Here is a 16,605-nt window from a genome sequence, read left to right as displayed (position 1 = left end):
GTACCGGCTGGGGAGAACCCAGGAAAGCGGATTGAAGTCCAAGCAAGGGTCGAGGGCAGGCAGCAGACAGCGAATCCAATAAACGAGCCGTGGTCAAGGGTCATGAGCAAACAGGAAAGTCGGTAAACACGCCAGGGGTCGGGGTCACAAGAAACACAGGCAGGGTCCAAATCCAGGCAAGGGGTCATACACAGGCAATCCAATCAGAATATCGACAGGACAGAACAAGGAGCAGAGCAGGTAGCAGAACAGGTAACTGCAAGCTATAACCGGCAGTGAGGCTTCAGACCTCACTGCCCTAAACACTATAGGGAGCCAATCAGAGCCTAGCTCTGAATTACACACAGTCCCTGCCACATAAATTAGACCACAGGTGGAGCGCTGCGCGCACGCGCCTGGCTACCCTCACTTGCCAGGACGCGGCGCTGGGGGAGTGTAGGGTCCCAGGTGGAAATGACGTCCCGGTTGTCAAGGTGACGGCCGGGACACCAGCGGGCACAGGAAGCGAGCCGCGGCGGCTGTGAGTACCGCCGCAGCTCGTGACAAGCATGCACCTAATTATATTGATGAGGAAAAAGTCCCATGATGATGCAAATATTCCACACACTGACATTTATTCACCAACAAATCATACACATTAAAGGATAAGTCCAACTGTTGTGGACCGTATTTGTTTCACCTGATTAGAGGGTCATTCTTTCATAACTCAGAAGCTGGGGCCCCGATACATTGGACCATTTTCAATCGAGAAAAAGATAAATCCAGTGGCGTTCAGGCTGAGACTACCACCTTCCTTAAAAATACCCTCAACATTCCATTGTTCTCTTCTAAAGAAAGCAGCGGCTCCCAGCAAATTCAGTCAGCCTTCCTCTAACAGGCCCCGGCCTTTGATTGTGAACGGAGACCAGGCATACATCATCGAAAAGGATCCTCGACTCTAGGACGGTTCAAGGCCAAGTTCAATTCCTAGTCCACTGGAAGGGTTACGGCCCAGAAGAGAGATGTTGGATACCACAGAGGCGCCTCCATGCTGAAAGGCTCATTAAAGAGTTTTTTAATAAGTTTCCCACGAAACCTGGATGTCGGGGTTCCTTGACCCCTCCTCAAGGGGGGGTACTGTTAGCAGTCGCGGCGGCCGCGGGCACCACCGCGACTCTCACCTAGTTCCTGCAGGCGTCCCGGTCGTCGCTATGGCAACCTGGACGTCACTTCCTGCCTTTACCCGACCGTTGCCAGGGCAACGGTTGGACGCTACTTACAGGGGCGCTGCGTCCCGGCAGCTGGGAACAGCCGGGCGCATGCGCAGAAGCGCCCACAAGCCTGTGGGCTGATTAATATGGCAGGTTTGAGCCTGCCCATGTGATTTCAGAGCTAGGCTCTGATTGGCCACTACTGGTATTTAAGGCAGTGAGGTCTGCAGCCTCACTGCCGGTTATAGCGTTCTGTCCTCAGTCCTGCTGCCTGCTTGTGCTATCCATTTTGGTTCCTGCTACCTTGGATTTGACTACCCGTGTTTTGACCCCTGCTTGTTATTGGACCTGTGACCCTTCTCTTCTGACCTTGACCTTTTGCCTGGAATTCGAATTTTGCTTCTCTGCCTGTGAGTTTGACCCTTCGCTTGCCCTTGGATATTGCATCTGTGCCTGTGACCTTTTGACCTAGGATTCTTCTTATACTACAGTCCACCAATCACTCCACTTCTGGGAACTCCTTTAAGTCAGTATACGTTACTCGACCCTCGGTCGGCCCGCAGCCCAGTCTGTCCCCACCACTAGGGGCTCCAGCGAACACCTGGCCTTCAGAGTAATTCTCGAGTTTCACTGTACTGACTTGGGAGTTTTGAACAACGTGGGCACCAATATATACTAGTGGTGCTTGACTATGCAACCAGATATCCAGAGGCAATTCCCCTATGAAACGTAAAGTCCAGCAACATAGCTAAGGAACTTGTATTGATGTTTACACGATTGGGAATACCCAAAGAAATTCTCACAGATCAGGGTACTCCTTTCATGACAAGGTCCTAGTCCTGGTTCCCACCCAGGAAAGCAAACTTTTTGCCCATTGGCAGGGTCCATATGAAGTTCTAGAGGCTGTCGGTCCTGTCAATTACAGAGTCCGCCAATTAGGTAGGAGAAGGGAGGAGCAAATATATCATGTCAACCTTCTTAAACCTTGGCATGATGAGGAAACCTCTCCTCAGGTAGTGAGTAATGCCATTGAAAAGTCTGAAGTGCCCATAGAGCCAGCTTTGTCCATTCAGCAGGGACAACAGACTGAAGAAATGTTTCGTCTGAACAGTGATGTCTTCTCTTCCATTCCTGGGCGCACTACCTTAATCGAACACGACATTGTCACTGCGCCAGGAGTCATTGTAAAGCAGAAGCCGTATCGTATTCCAGAAGCCAGACGGGTGGACGTGAGAAAGGAGGTCGAGAAGATGCTCCAGTTAGATGTGATTGAAGAGTCCACTAGTGAATGGAATAGTCCCATTGTGCTTGTCCCGAAACCCAATGGGACAATTAGGTTCTGCAATGAATTTAGACGCCTAAACAGTATGTCGCAGTTTGATGCCTATCCGATGCCACGTGTGGATGAACTAGTGGAAAATCTTGCTGGTAGCAATAATTTAACAACCCTTGATCTAACAAAGGGTTATTGGCAAGTTCCCCTGACTTCCACGGCCAAGCCAAAGACTGCATTTTCCACCCCTGATGGTCTCTATCAATATAAAGTCCTACCCTTTGGGTTGCATGGGGCACCTGCCACCTTCCAAAGGGCCATGAATTAATTTGCTATGAACTCACACAGCTTATGCAGCCGCTTACTTGGACGATATAGTGATTTATACCCCAGACTGGGGATCACATTTAGCCAAAGTTGAGGTGGTCTTAGCTTCATTAAGGTCAGCAGGGTTAACAGCTAACCCAGAGAAATGTGCCATAGCCATGAGAGAAGCCAAATATCTGAGGTACATTGTTGGTTGAGGGCATGTAAAACCCCAGCTAGACAAAGTGGAGGCAGTCAAAAATTGGGCAAGACCAGAAAAAAAGTCGCAGTTAAGAACCTTTTTAGGCTTAGTAGGTTACTACAGGCGGTTTGTAAGCCACTTCGCCACTAGAGCTGCTCCACTTACGGACATGTTAAAAAAAAGTTGTCCAGATAGATTAACCTGGTCTGATTCTGCAGAAACCGCCTGGTCTGATCTTCGGTTAGCTCTTTGTTCCTCCCCAGTTCTACAAGCACCGGATTTTACCCGGAGGTTCTTCCTTCAAACTGATGCTTCTGGTGTTGGTTTAGGTGCAGTCTTGTCACAGGAGAAGAATGGAGTAAAAAATTCTGTCCTGTACCTAAGTCATAAGTTGCTTCCAAGGGAACAAAAATATACCACTGTGGAGAAAGAATGTCTCGCCATAAAATGGGCTACAGAAGCTCTGCGCTATTATCTCCTATGCAGAGAGATCACCTTAATAACAGACCATGCACCATTGAGATGGATGCAGAGCAACCGGGAGGTAAATGCCAAGGTAACCCGCTGGTTCTTGGCACTACAACCTTTCAAGTTCTCAGTAGAACATAGATCTGGGATTCTGCACAAGAATGCAGATGCATTGTCACGAAAATATGCGCTCCTCGCGAAGTCCGTGTCCCCCGACTTGGAGACGCTAGGGGGAGGGATATGTAACAAAAGGAGGCATTTAGCTGGCAATATACAGAGAAAGCAGGGAAGTAGAGTAAAACATTTGTGCAGTAATGCACCTAGAGTGAAGACTTATGTATGAAAAGCAATAGTTTAAATTTGGTTAAATTTACATGATCTGAAATCCTTCCTCTCAGCAAACAGACAGGGCGTGTCTGGTTGTGCAAACAGAGGCAGGGATGGGTGTTTTCTTTTAAAGAGAAGGTGGGTGTGTCACCTGTCCATCAAGCTAAGGCTGGGGGAGGAGCATCATGTATAAAAGCTTGTTTGTTTCATTTGTTCAGAGAGACCAATGCTGGGTGAGCTGGCTGGTCCTGAGAGAGAGCTGGACTATGTATAGCTAGTGTTTAGGGTCTCCATGATTGCTGTACAAGTATACGGTGTCAAACATTTACCATCCTGACAATAAAGCACCATAAAAAGGAAGTTGTTGTTCGCGTGTGCTTCTGCAGTAGCGGGCTCTTGCCCCAATATATATATATATATATATATATATATATATATATATATATATATATATCTTCTCCTGGAGAGAAGTGGCTTTTTGCTTGCCTTCTTGACACCAGGCCATCCTGGTAATAATGTTTTGACACCGTATACTTGCACAGCAATTATGGAGACCCTATACGCTTTCTATACATAGACCAGCTCTCTGTCCAGATCAGCCAGCTATCCCAGCGTTGATCTCCCTGAACAATGAAACAAGCAGGGTTATATACCTGACACTCCTCCCACAGGCCTAGCTTGATGGGCAGGTGACACACCCACCTTCCCTTTAAAAGGAAACGCCCATCCCTGGCTCTGTTTAGACTAAGTGTCACGGACTTACCTGATCCCCGCCGCTCCGTCCAGCCGCACTTCCGCATTCAGGACCATGTGACCGCACCCGGAGGCGGTATATATATATATATATATATATATCAGCCATTGTTATTTCCTCACAGTGTCCTCCATTATTCTCTGATGTGCTTTTTTATATATATATATATATATATATATATATTGTCACAGAAGCGCAGGGTAAGAGCTAAATGGCAGGAAAGTCCCAGGTTCCTGTTTATTTTTTTAAACAGACTGATCAGGAGATGCACCTGTGAGGTGTCTGTGAAAAGGCAGCTGGGATATTCAACCATGCTCTCAGACCTGGGGAGGTGAGCTGCCTCCTGAGACACTCTGCTGTGGTGAGCAATGATAGGTTGACTGTGTGTTTGGACACAAGGTCCAACATCTGAGAGAGGGTCTTGCTAAAATGAATTAGCTAGTAGCCAGATGGCTTTTGTTTAAACTTTTGTTTAAGTTTTGTTTGCAACTTGGTAAATAAACTAGCTGTGGCTGTTAACCTGAAATCTCTGGACTTGTGTGGTTTACTGCTGCTGTTCATCACATCTTCCCCAAGGAGAGAGTACCTATTCCCCTGATTATACTACAATATATATACATATATAATTATATACAGGACACTGTGTCTGGTGTATATATAGATATAACACATCACAGTATAATGGAGGACACTGTGAGCAGATAACAATGGCTGCTGTATATATACATATATAATGCAAAAACATACTGGTAGGTTAATTGGCTGCTATCAAAATTGACCCTAGTCTCTCCCTCGCTGTCTGTCTGTGTGTGTGTGTGTTAGGGAATTTAGAGTGTAAGCCCCAATGGGGCAGGGACTGATGTGAGTGAGTTCTCTGTACAGCGCTGCGGAATTAGTGGCGCTACATAAATAAATGGTGATGATGATCATATACAGATAACAATAGCTGCTGTATATACAGATAACAATGGCTACTGTATAGCTGTGTGTATGTATATATATATATATATATATATATATATCTATAATATAAATGTCTAGTGGCGTGTGTTAGTCTGTGTGTGTGTGTGGAAAAAATAAAACCAAATGCAGCGCCACCTGCTGGGCGGAGTTATACACTGACCTACTAAATTCTTAGTGTGTGTGTGTGGGAAAAAAAATTCAGAAAGGGCTGAAATTTGGTATACTAAGATGTTTTTAATTTAATTTGTTAATTGTTAAAAGTGTTTATAAAGATTTAAAAAATATATATATATATTTCTTGAAGAAGAAGTGACAGTGGGGAGTGGTTGGTGGTTGCCGGGGGTGACAGTGGGGAGTGGTTGGTGGTTGCCGGGGGTGACAGTGGGGAGTGGTTGGTGGTTGCCGGTGGTGACAGTGGGGAGTGGTTGGTGGTTGAGGCCTGGGCTAGGCCCAAATGCATGACAAGAACCTTTTTAACACCTTAAGTAGCTTGATTTGACTAGAATGCATGAGTATCATGCACGGGTTAACTTGTGTATGTATGTATGTGTGTGTGTGTATATATATATATATGTATATAAAACAATGGCTGCTGTGTGTGTGTATATATATATATATATATATACATACAGATAACAATGGCTGCTGTATAGCTGTGTATAAATATGTACAGGACACTGTGACTGGTGTATATAGAGATATATATATATAACAATGGCTGCTGTATAGCTGTATATAATTATGTACAGGACACTGTGACTGGTGTATATAGAGATATATAACAATGTCTGGCACTATCACTGCTGATATAACACAGAACACGTCACAACAATGGAGGACACAATAGATAACATCTCTCCTCCTCCCTCCTCCACGAGCTGTGATTGGCAGGGCGGGAACGTGCGGCTGATGCGCTGTGATTGGTGCAGACGGGGCCGCGTGACCCGAGCAGCGGTCACCTGACCCGGATATCCGGTCCGTACAACGGTTTCCAGGGACGGGGCCCGTAGCAACCGGCCTGATATCTACCGTATTATTACTGTATTCTGGTCCTGAGACCGCCGGGGGCGTGAGGTGAGTATTATTATAGTATCCCTGAGTATTACTGACGTGTCCCTGTGGTATCTGTACGGTGTAGTGTCAGTACATTGTTACGGTATCATTACATGATGACTATAATGGACAGTGACAAATACCCTGCAGGGGTGTAATGGGTGGTTCAGGTGTAATACTGTGGAGGGGGGGGGGGGGCATGAGAATATGGAGGGGGGAATATGAGAGGGGGGGCATGAGAATATGACTGGAGAGGGAGGGGACATGAGAATATTGGGGGGGGGGGGACATGAGAATATTGGGGGGGGGGACATGAGAATATTGGGGGGGGGGGGACATGAGAATATGGGGGGGGGACATAAGAATATGACTGGAGAGGGAGGGGACATGAGAATATTGGGGGAGGGGGGGGCATGAGAATATGACTGGAGAGGGAGGGGACATGAGAGTATGGAGGGGGGATATGAGAGGGGGGACATGAGAATATGGGAGGAGGGGACATGAGAATATGACTGGAGGGGGGGGGACATAGAGGTACAGTAAGGAAAGATAATGTGTAATACTCTGGTTAGTGATTGGGAGGGGGTGGTATAGAAGAACAGGACAGGAGGAGGGGTGTGAGGAGCTGTGTAATAATCTGTACGCGGTGATTAGTGATGGGGAAGTGTGGTAGGTATGAATATTAGGTGGTATAACAATGGTAATGATAGGAAGAGCAGGGTGTGGTAAGCTGTCTGATGTTCTGTAGTCAGGAATAGGGGTGTGATGCTCTGCAGATGGTGTTGAGTGATGGGATGCAGGTAGACAGGAGCATAAGGTGGTAATGGGTGGTAGGTGTTAATATTAAAGGGTATAGTACTGGTAAGGATAAGAAAGGGGTGTATAGAATCAAAGGATAGGAAGACAGGATGTGATGCTTTCTCCATGGTAGTTATTATTATTATATTTGACTTATATACAAAGGGTCCGCAGCGCCGTACATTACATATACAGGAAACAGAACCAAGACACAACATGATACAGAAAGAACAAAATATTTAAAAACACAGGTGACATAGTAAAGCATATCAGATTATTTCTGGGACAGATAGTGAAAGGGATGGTAGAAATCAGCGAGAAGTAGGCCGAAGCTTAAAAAACAGGGCTAGCGAAGCAGGCCAAGAGGTACAATGATGTAGATGGGGGGTATACAGGAAGGTGAGGTGGTAATGCGTGGTTGATATGCATATTAGAGGTTTAATATAGTTAAGAATGTGAAAGAGGGGTGTATAGAAGCATGAGATAGGAACGCGGAGGGGTGACAAGCTGTGTGATGTGCTGTATGCGGTCGTTAGTGATGGAAAGGGGCACACAGATGTATGAGGTTATAATGGGTAGTAGGTATGAATATTGGGGGGCATAACACTGGTAACTATAGGAAGAAAAGTTACGTTGAGATGTGATGCTTTGCAGATGGTGATTAACAAATGGGAAGAGGTATTGGGCATCAGGTATGAATATTATAGCTATAACTCTTCTAAGGATAAGAAAGAGGGTTATATCGAAGCACAGGATAGGAAGATTGGGGGCTGTGTGATGCTCTGTATATGGTGGTTAGTGATGGGATGGAGGCTGGAAGCATTCTGGGGTTAGTCTATAAATTTTTAGTCGCACACTTAAAAATTGGCCCTTTGATTAATTTAAAACAAGTCACTAAAGTATTTTGTAACTGAATCCGTTTGTGTCCATCCTGGGGAAGCCCTATTCTTCCTAGCAGCTTTCATGCAATCTTACAGTTCTCTATTTCCCCGATGGTCGAGCATAATGTAGTTCGTCGGTGACCATCTGTATAGCATACTTGAAACCTTTTTCCTGTTTTCAAGCACACTGCTGGATGGACTAAGTTTGTGGGTCGATTAAGCTTGGCAGCTGTTAAGTTGGTGTTTAGAAGACTGGTTGAGCAGCATACTTACTGTTACTCAATTTCCCTGAGTCTCATTCTTTCAGCCTCCAGAGAGACGGGAGCAAGTTGAAGAGTATTTCTAGTGCTCCATAAAGGAGAGTTGGATCATATTTATATCGAAGTTTGTTCCTTGGACGTTACCAATTACTAAATAGCAATTTCATATTGTAGATTTTCCTGTAGGTTTAAATGTAATATTTTGATTGAGAAAAGCTCACACAAACCCAGAGTGAGGCATGAAACAAATCAATCGCTTATCCAAACGTAGCCCTAAAATTCAGCCCTACCAATCAGTATGGATTTACCCTCACACTAAAAGGATTATATATGTTAAATCATTTTCCTCAACTGGTAAAACAGTGGAGTTGTTCCCTTATTTCACAATTGCAGAGAATTGGTCCTTAAAAGTTTGAACCTGACAAGTGTGAATACATCATTCTGGATCGTTTCTCACTTGTCTCATCAATTCTCTGAGAAATCTTACTAGGACCGGTGGTTTCTGCCTTCGCTCCCTTGTGAGCACCCCTCTTTTTCTGCTTTAAACTCTTCCCAGATTTCAGCATATGGATAGATTTAGACCCTGTAGTGAAAGGGCTGGATTTAGTAGTTTTCTGTCCCTTTCGACTTCCCTCCTTTTCTAATTTCAATGCAAAACACCTGCTTTCACTCTGTTTCCGTTTTGTACATAAGGTGCTTTTGTTCTTCTCCAGAGATAAGAAAAATGCCGAGATGCTTTGTTGAACGATGCAGCACCTTTGGGAGAAAGAAGTTTTCTTCTCTGAATATAGTACTGCACGTGTTTCCGAACCGTCTGGACAAAATCAAATCGTGGCTGAGGTGCATTGAGAAGAGTGGGCAGGTGATTGGGGATGTCGATGAAATGGCTGAGAGAATATTTGCGGGGAAGAGATATGACAAGTTCCGAATTTGCTCAGAACATTTTACAGAACAATCCTACATCCCTTTTGGACTGCGGAAGACTTTAAAAAAAGATGCAATACCAACCATCTTCCGAGACATCCCTTCTGAAGATTTATCTGAACAAAAGTTGAAACCACCATGTAAGAGAACACGTACAGATTCCTCGGTGCCAAACGCAAGTCAGGGTGATGGTGAAAGAACGAATTCCCTACAGCCTAATTCATTAGATCTCATTGACATCAGCCCTTTACTTATCCCGGGCCATCATCAGGGTGACCCGGTAAGTGTTAGTCATTCTGATGGCTCTAATATAGAACAAATGTTAACAGTCTTCTAAGTCTCTTAACAAAGCACATGTTAATAAGTAGTGGTTTGAATTGTTAACCAATTCATGGCCAGCTATTGTTAACTGCTTAATGGCCAGCCTTTGTGACAAGATACAGTTGAGCCTTGTTGCATATGCTCTGCAGCGTACAATAGCTTATAACCATTTCTGGCTGACTATCTGGCATCGGGGCTGAACGCAGAAGTCATGAGAGTGCGCGGTTGTCAATTCTAGCTGCAGTAAGAACACGTGGCCTAGATGCAGAGCCCAGTCATTAACGGGTTAAACCATAAAATGGAAGTTTGTCCTATGTAAGGCATGAAACTAAAATATTTTGTTCTGTTACCCCCATGTTTCACTGAAGCTCTATTAAATAGTAACATTTGGCAAGTGAAGAGGGTATTTTATGAAGGAATACCAGGTCTACACAGCCCTTTCACTTCACAAATGACAAGCGGGCACCCATGCTACCTGCTCACTAGACCATTGGCATAGTCTAATCCGCATTAGTGGAGCTTCTTTCAGGCAAGCTTCACTTTCCTTTTACCTGTCGCAGCCTAAGCTAAGCTTCGTGTAAGGACTCTTTTCCAGATTTTAACAGGCAGTACAAACAAATACCACGGGCTGCCTGTGCTGCTCATATAGAGCATAAATGATGTGTCCACTTCTTCCATGCATTTAAACGGGATGGGTGACTAGTCCACTCCTGGTGGGTGATGTGAGCTGGGTGGACAATTTGGTGAAACGTAATATGGTTATATAGGTACCGTCTGATATATTCTGTTTTACTTATAGGCTAATATAGATTCAACAAATCAATCCGCTGAGTATTTCCAACAACCTTCACCAGATACCAAAGAAAAGTCCAGTACAGAGAAGGATAGAAGCAAAATTACCCAAAGGATATTAAATCTCACTCTGGAGATCATCTCTCTGCTGACTGGCGAGGTGAGGGATTCATAGAGATGTCACTCTTATTAATAAAACAGGGATATGACTGGAGAGGTGTGGGATTTTGGGAATGTCGCAGTGACATCAATCTTGGCTTTACTTATAAAACTGGGACTGGGAAGATGCTGACTCTATAGGGTATGTGTACTTTTGTCCCAAAATAGACATTTTTGTAAGGAGGGTGTTGGTCTCTCTGCTCAGTGATGTTTATTAGTCTCTCCACATATAGGATTGTATTGTTGTGAAGAAGTCTGGTGAGCGTGTGACAGCCAGCATCGCTCACCAAGTGTCAGAAGGGTTGAGCAGAACCCAGAAACCCATCGTTATCCCTCCACTGATAGATGGGAAAATCAGTGACAAGAAAATCCTTGAGTTGACCTTCAAGATCATTCAGCTGCTGACTGGAGAGGTGACTGCTGGGAATAGCGCTTTATACAGTAACTCCAGAGAATGTGTCTGGATGGTGACTATAATTGTTTGTTTCAGGTTCCTATAAGGTGTGAGGATGCTACGGTCTATTTCTGCATGGACAAAGTGGAGAATTTAGAAAAACACAAGCATCTTAACAAGGATGCAATGATGGAAAATCACCAGTCCCTCAGATCACCTGGTAAGAAGAGGTTTAATCTCTACATAATTACAGTGTATTGTATGTAACTGCCTTTGCAAATGCAAAATAACATGTATATTTTTTTTGCTAAATTCTAATTTGTGTTTCCTCCCTTCAGATATGTTGGTAAATAGGCTTGGAGAATATACATCTACTCTTGTTAAGGAGGAATCTGTCTTACGTGAAGAAGAAAACCTCACAGACACTGACATTTCTACACATAGTGATCATACACCAAGTCCATCTACTCATATTAAGGAGGAATCAATTTCATTTAAAGAAGTACAAGTTGCAGACACTGACCTGTATTCATCTCCACACCATACACAATATACACCTACTCATATTAAGGAGGAATCTGAGTCATGTGAAGAAGAGAACCTCACAGACACCGACATTTATACCCCTACAGACCATATAGAATATACTTCTATTCATATTAAGGAGGAATCCATCTCAGATGAAGAAGGAAATCTCACAGACACAGATGATTATTCACCCACAGATCACATAGAATATACATCTATTCACATTAAAGAGGAATCCATCTCCGATGAAGAAGAAAACCTCACAGACACCGACATGTATACACTCAGAGACCGCAGACACTATGCACCTAATTATGTTGATGAGGAAACAGACTCCTGCGATGAAGGAAACATCACAGACACTGAAATATATACTCCACATCCATCTACTCACACAGAACACCCTCCAAAAATGTATGAAAACCACTTACAGAAGGACTTTTTAGGCTTTGATGAAGGTAATAGCATAGACACAGATGTTTGTGCCCTTATAAAACACGCACAGACAAAATATACGTTTGCGCCAATTGAGGAGGGTTCCGCCTCAGATGAAGGTGAAAGTGTTGTAGACAGTAATATTTATGCCTCCAAAGATCATACACAATATAAGTCTACTCCTGTTGTGGAGGAATCGGTTTCGAGTGAAGAAGGAAACGTCTCCCATGCCAAGAAGGATACGTCTTATAAGTGTTCGGAGTGTTCGGAAACCTTTGTTCGCAGATCTGATTTTGCTAATCACCGAAGAGATCACAGAAGAGAGAGACTTACATGTCCTGAATGTGGGAAATTATTTTCCAACAAGCCCAGTCTAATAAACCATCTCACAGGCCATACAGGAGAGAAACCGTATTCTTGTCCCATTTGTGGGAAATGTTTCACCAGAAATAGTAATCTGATTGTACATCAGGCAATTCACATGGAGAGAAGTCCTTTGGGTGCCCGAAATGCGGGAGATGTTTTGTATGTAAAGCAGATCTTGTGAGACATCAGATCCTACAAAGGCATAAACCGTGTAGTTACTTTCATTCAAATGTCACGCCATGTAAGACATTTCAGAATTCTTCATGGATGAAGCCATTTTTACTATCGTGTTGTTTTACAATTAGTGCGTTTAGTCTAACTCTTTGTGACCCTATGAACATTAGCATGCCAATCTTGTCTGTCGGACGTTGCCCTTCCAAATTTATGCAAGTCCATGTTGATGACATCAATGGTGGTGCCTAACCATCTTTTATCTTATGTCGACCTCCTTTTTGTTTTTGTATTAGGATTTGAGTCTTACCTTTGAATTTTGTGGCCAAAGTATTAGTCGTTCCATCAAGCATCTATATTTTACCAATAGCTGAGAAGGAAGATTTTCTTGCTGGGGAAGTGTGAACATTTTTTCTTTCCATTTTTTTTTAGACATTATTGCAGGGAATAGTTTTGTTTTTTTTTTCTTTTTTTCATTTAAAAAACAAAATACAAATTAAACTTGATCCATGGAACATCTAAGTTACACATTTTTATTTTATTTTTTTGCACAATTTTTTTTTTTTTTTTCATATTGAAAATTACAATGTCTTTATTAAAGACTGTTTATTACCCGCCTGGATATCTTCACGTGTGTTGGTGCTTGTTCTGTAAAAATAACCTCTCGTAATTAAACATGTTTGTATCCTCATTACGTTGCTGAGGTAAATACGTTTGATGTCTTAATTTTCAAGGTTTTATGTTGTCAGTCATCAACTTATATTAATAAATAAAAACCCAGTTAGCAGCAGTATATTTTACCTGTTTACCAAGTGCACAGAGCTCTGGTGGTAGTATATAATACTGGAAGTGTTGAAGTCTTGTATGTTGCAGCCTTTTATTGAAAATCACTTGTTAGTGCTCATGAGGTTCTTTCTTTAGGTTATCATAAATAATTTTTAGTTTTTCTGCTAAGGGTTTACCTAGTTTTTTTTTAATTCAAAGAGGTATTCATATCCAGAATGTTTTTTATATATAGTACACAATTTCCTCTAAATAACTTAATGGGAAGACCCTGTAGTGTCACCAATATTCACCACTTTGAAGATTTAATTGAGCTTGGACTGTTGTGTGGCATGATGCCACCCAGTCCTTTTTCCATTGAGTTGTTGCCATTGCACTGTCCTTATCATCGGCATCCATGATATAGTGCTAACATATTCTGCTGCAACGTCACTTGTACATACAGTGATAACATTAGGAACACGCAAAAAAACGATGCAGGAAAAGCTATCTTTGGCACAATAGTTCGATGTATACAATCCACAAGCTTTAAAATATTAACAAATATAGGATTTTGTCAAGTTCTCAGTCCTGCTGCATGCCATCAGATCTTGTGCAAGGACAATATTACTATATGAAGAGAGAGAATGGAGTATTAGATGTTGCGCAGGCCTTAGGTGCACCCCTTTCTTCCTGGGCATCTCTCACCCTTCCCTTATATGGCGCTGGGCTGTGACAACATTGGCTAGTGTCGCACTCCCTGCCCTTTACCATCGTGCAGGAACAGCAGCTTAACAGCTAAGCTTCCAGCTGTTGTCCCTATGCCGGTGGTCTGGACACACAAGCACCATGAAGTAAAGAAGAACACTGAATGAGTGATATGTCACTCAGGGGTTTTTGGTGCTCTTAAACGCTAGTGCTCTAGGCGAATACCTAGGTTCTGCTAGTGGAGGCACAAGCCCTGGTGTTGTGAAGAGGCCAAAGTAAGAGAGAGTTTGGGGTTTCTAATGAGGCTAGTTTTAGTTAGAAAATTCGACAGACTTCCTATGAGGTGTATTTTAAGGAAAAGTAAAACTTAATTGTAAGGGTTACATAAAGGGTGCGCTAGTAAGGTATGTCAATCAGAAATAGGTGTGAAACCTTCAAAGGAGAAGGCTAATACGTGAATATGATAGGTTTAGGTTGGGCCAGATTGAAGAGCCAGAATAACTGGATAAGTGTTTATAAATATAGGAAAATGAAGCATTATGGGGTGCTTTGGAGATCAGCAAAACCCAACGATGTAAGTATCACGAGAAGGCGAAGGGAACTTAAGTTGGATTTTTCTCTGGGTGTTTAGAAGAAGTGCAATGTGGTCTGTGGTGATGCCAAGCCAATATACTTTATAAATAATGAATAGGGCAGTGGATGAATGAGCACTGTCTATGTTAAGTTAGGTGCAGAGGAACAATTACCAAAGCTGAAGGTAGCCTTATTCCAAAATTGTCAGCTGTGGCTTGCTGAAAATGCTACACAGCTGATAATGGTGAGGCCCTAGCATGGAATTTAAGCCATACACTACTGCTGTTTATTGATGTGAGAGAACAGAGGGGAAATTTGTTGCGGTCATCGCTAAATAAGAATTATACTTACTGTTAATTTATTTTTCTTTTCCTTGAAGTACTTACAATGGGATAACCATAATCAGCTGAGGAGAGTGACTCCTTCACTCTGGTGTCTTTAAAAAACATCCCAAGTTGTCCTACAAAAACATAAATACATAGGGCTGACATGGAGTTCTTCAAGGGAAAGAAATTAGCATAATTCTCATTTCCTGTGTTTATTCCATGGAAATCTTTGCAATGCAACATATTAAAGTAGTATAATCAAACTGGGAAGCCTCAAAACAACAACATTGACTTCTTGAAGGGGTTTCCTCTCAAACTGCATGTCTGCAGAGAATGTGATCTAGAACATAGTGTCTGGTGAAGTTATGAAGAGATGACCATCCAGTTGCTTGTGCGTTTAGAATTTCAGGCACTTTATGCCCATTACTCTTGTAAGGACTTTGCAATGACATTTCTCATCCATATTGCCAAAGTAAGTTTAGGTGGAGCACATCCTTAGCGGGAACCTCCAGGAAAAACAGAGTACGTAACAGTTGTCCTCATAGATGTTTAAGAAAGGTTCTTTATGCCAAAAAGCATGTAGTTCTACCACTTGACGAGCAGATGTAATTGCTACTGGAAACAATACTTTAAGAGTGAGCTGTTTCAGGGAAATATCTTGCAAAGGTTAAAATGGATCTGAATTTAAGGCATCCAGAATAATATTGAGATCCCAAGTTGCCACAAAAAGTTTCATCCTAGGCCAAAATCTTTTTACTGATTAAAAAAAGAAAGAAAACTAAGGTCTTTAGATGCCAGCTTAGAGTCAAGAAGGAATACTAAAGATGAAAATGAATGTTCTCCAAATTCTAAAATAATAGAATTATTATGTTTTGTTGCTTGGATCAGTATATCAATAACTTTACCAGAGACATACCTGTTTCTCAATAGTGACTGTTCAATCTACATGGCATCATCAAAGAGAGGAAGTCTGGATTTGGGTGAAGAACTATTCCCTGGTATAGAAGATCTGATGCATGGTCGAGGCCAAGGTTGCTCCTGATGCATTCTCCAAACCACTGCAAACCATAGGCATCAAGACAAAAATGAAAGGATTGCTACTGCTTCTTTCTTGATTTTCCTCAGAATGCGAACAATGATGGGGAAAGGAGGGAACGCATATCTTAACTTGAAGTTCCATGGTATTGACATATAGTACTCTCTACTCTGCCCTATTGTCCTAGTGATGAGAGTAAAGCTGGATTACCTTGACATTCTGGGCTGTTGCCATAAGATCCATGTTGGGAAGACTTCTGAAGTAGTAGCTTAAACACCTGTTCATATTAGGTCCATTCAATTGGGTGGATCTGACGCCGCTGAGGTAATCTGCTCTGATATTATCCCTTGCCTGCTAAATAGTGCAGAAAGGGATTTTAGATTGTGTTCTGTCCAGGACTTTACTGCTGTCCCTTCTCACATCATATTCTTGCTCTATGTGCCTCCTTGCTTGCTTATAAAAGTAACTACTGTTCTCTTATTTTGTTGTCAAGGTCTTGAAATATTTGTGTTGTAGGAAAGTGAAAATACTGGGTGGCAAACTGCTCTCACTTCTAGAACATTTGTGTGGAGATGTCTTTCGTTCTTTGGCCATGTGTCTTGTAATATTTCTGTAAGCAGATGAGCTTCCCAACC

At 42.7% G+C, this 16,605-nt stretch overlaps 2 protein-coding genes across 2 annotated transcripts in view; one reads left to right on the top strand and one right to left on the bottom strand.

Moving 5' to 3' along the window:
• The window catches only part of LOC142160080 (uncharacterized), a 205,309-nt gene that overhangs the window by 101,315 nt on the left and 87,389 nt on the right, over positions 1-16,605 (bottom strand). The window lies entirely within an intron of this gene.
• Positions 6,430-13,276, top strand: LOC142160097 (uncharacterized). Its single transcript, XM_075215044.1, has 6 exons — positions 6,430-6,557; positions 9,189-9,679; positions 10,520-10,672; positions 10,905-11,084; positions 11,162-11,285; positions 11,404-13,276. Exons 2-6 carry the CDS (start codon positions 9,200-9,202, stop codon positions 12,573-12,575), a joined length of 2,109 nt encoding a protein of 702 aa, XP_075071145.1. The 5' UTR covers positions 6,430-6,557; positions 9,189-9,199; the 3' UTR covers positions 12,576-13,276.

Source organism: Mixophyes fleayi, chromosome 6, assembly GCF_038048845.1.
Source record: "Mixophyes fleayi isolate aMixFle1 chromosome 6, aMixFle1.hap1, whole genome shotgun sequence".
NCBI lineage: Eukaryota > Metazoa > Chordata > Amphibia > Anura > Limnodynastidae > Mixophyes > Mixophyes fleayi.
Note: the sequence above shows the minus strand (reverse complement) of the source record. Positions and strands in the feature narration are given on the sequence as shown.

Excerpts from the sequence above, each read along its gene's own strand:
- LOC142160097 (XM_075215044.1), top strand. The coding sequence starts at position 9,200 with ATGCCGAGATGCTTTGTTGAACGATGCAGCACCTTTGGGAGAAAGAAG. Across the intron at positions 9,680-10,519 it reads GCCATCATCAGGGTGACCCG|GCTAATATAGATTCAACAAA; the intron begins GTAAGTGTTAGT and ends TTTTACTTATAG. Across the intron at positions 11,085-11,161 it reads TTCAGCTGCTGACTGGAGAG|GTTCCTATAAGGTGTGAGGA; the intron begins GTGACTGCTGGG and ends TGTTTGTTTCAG.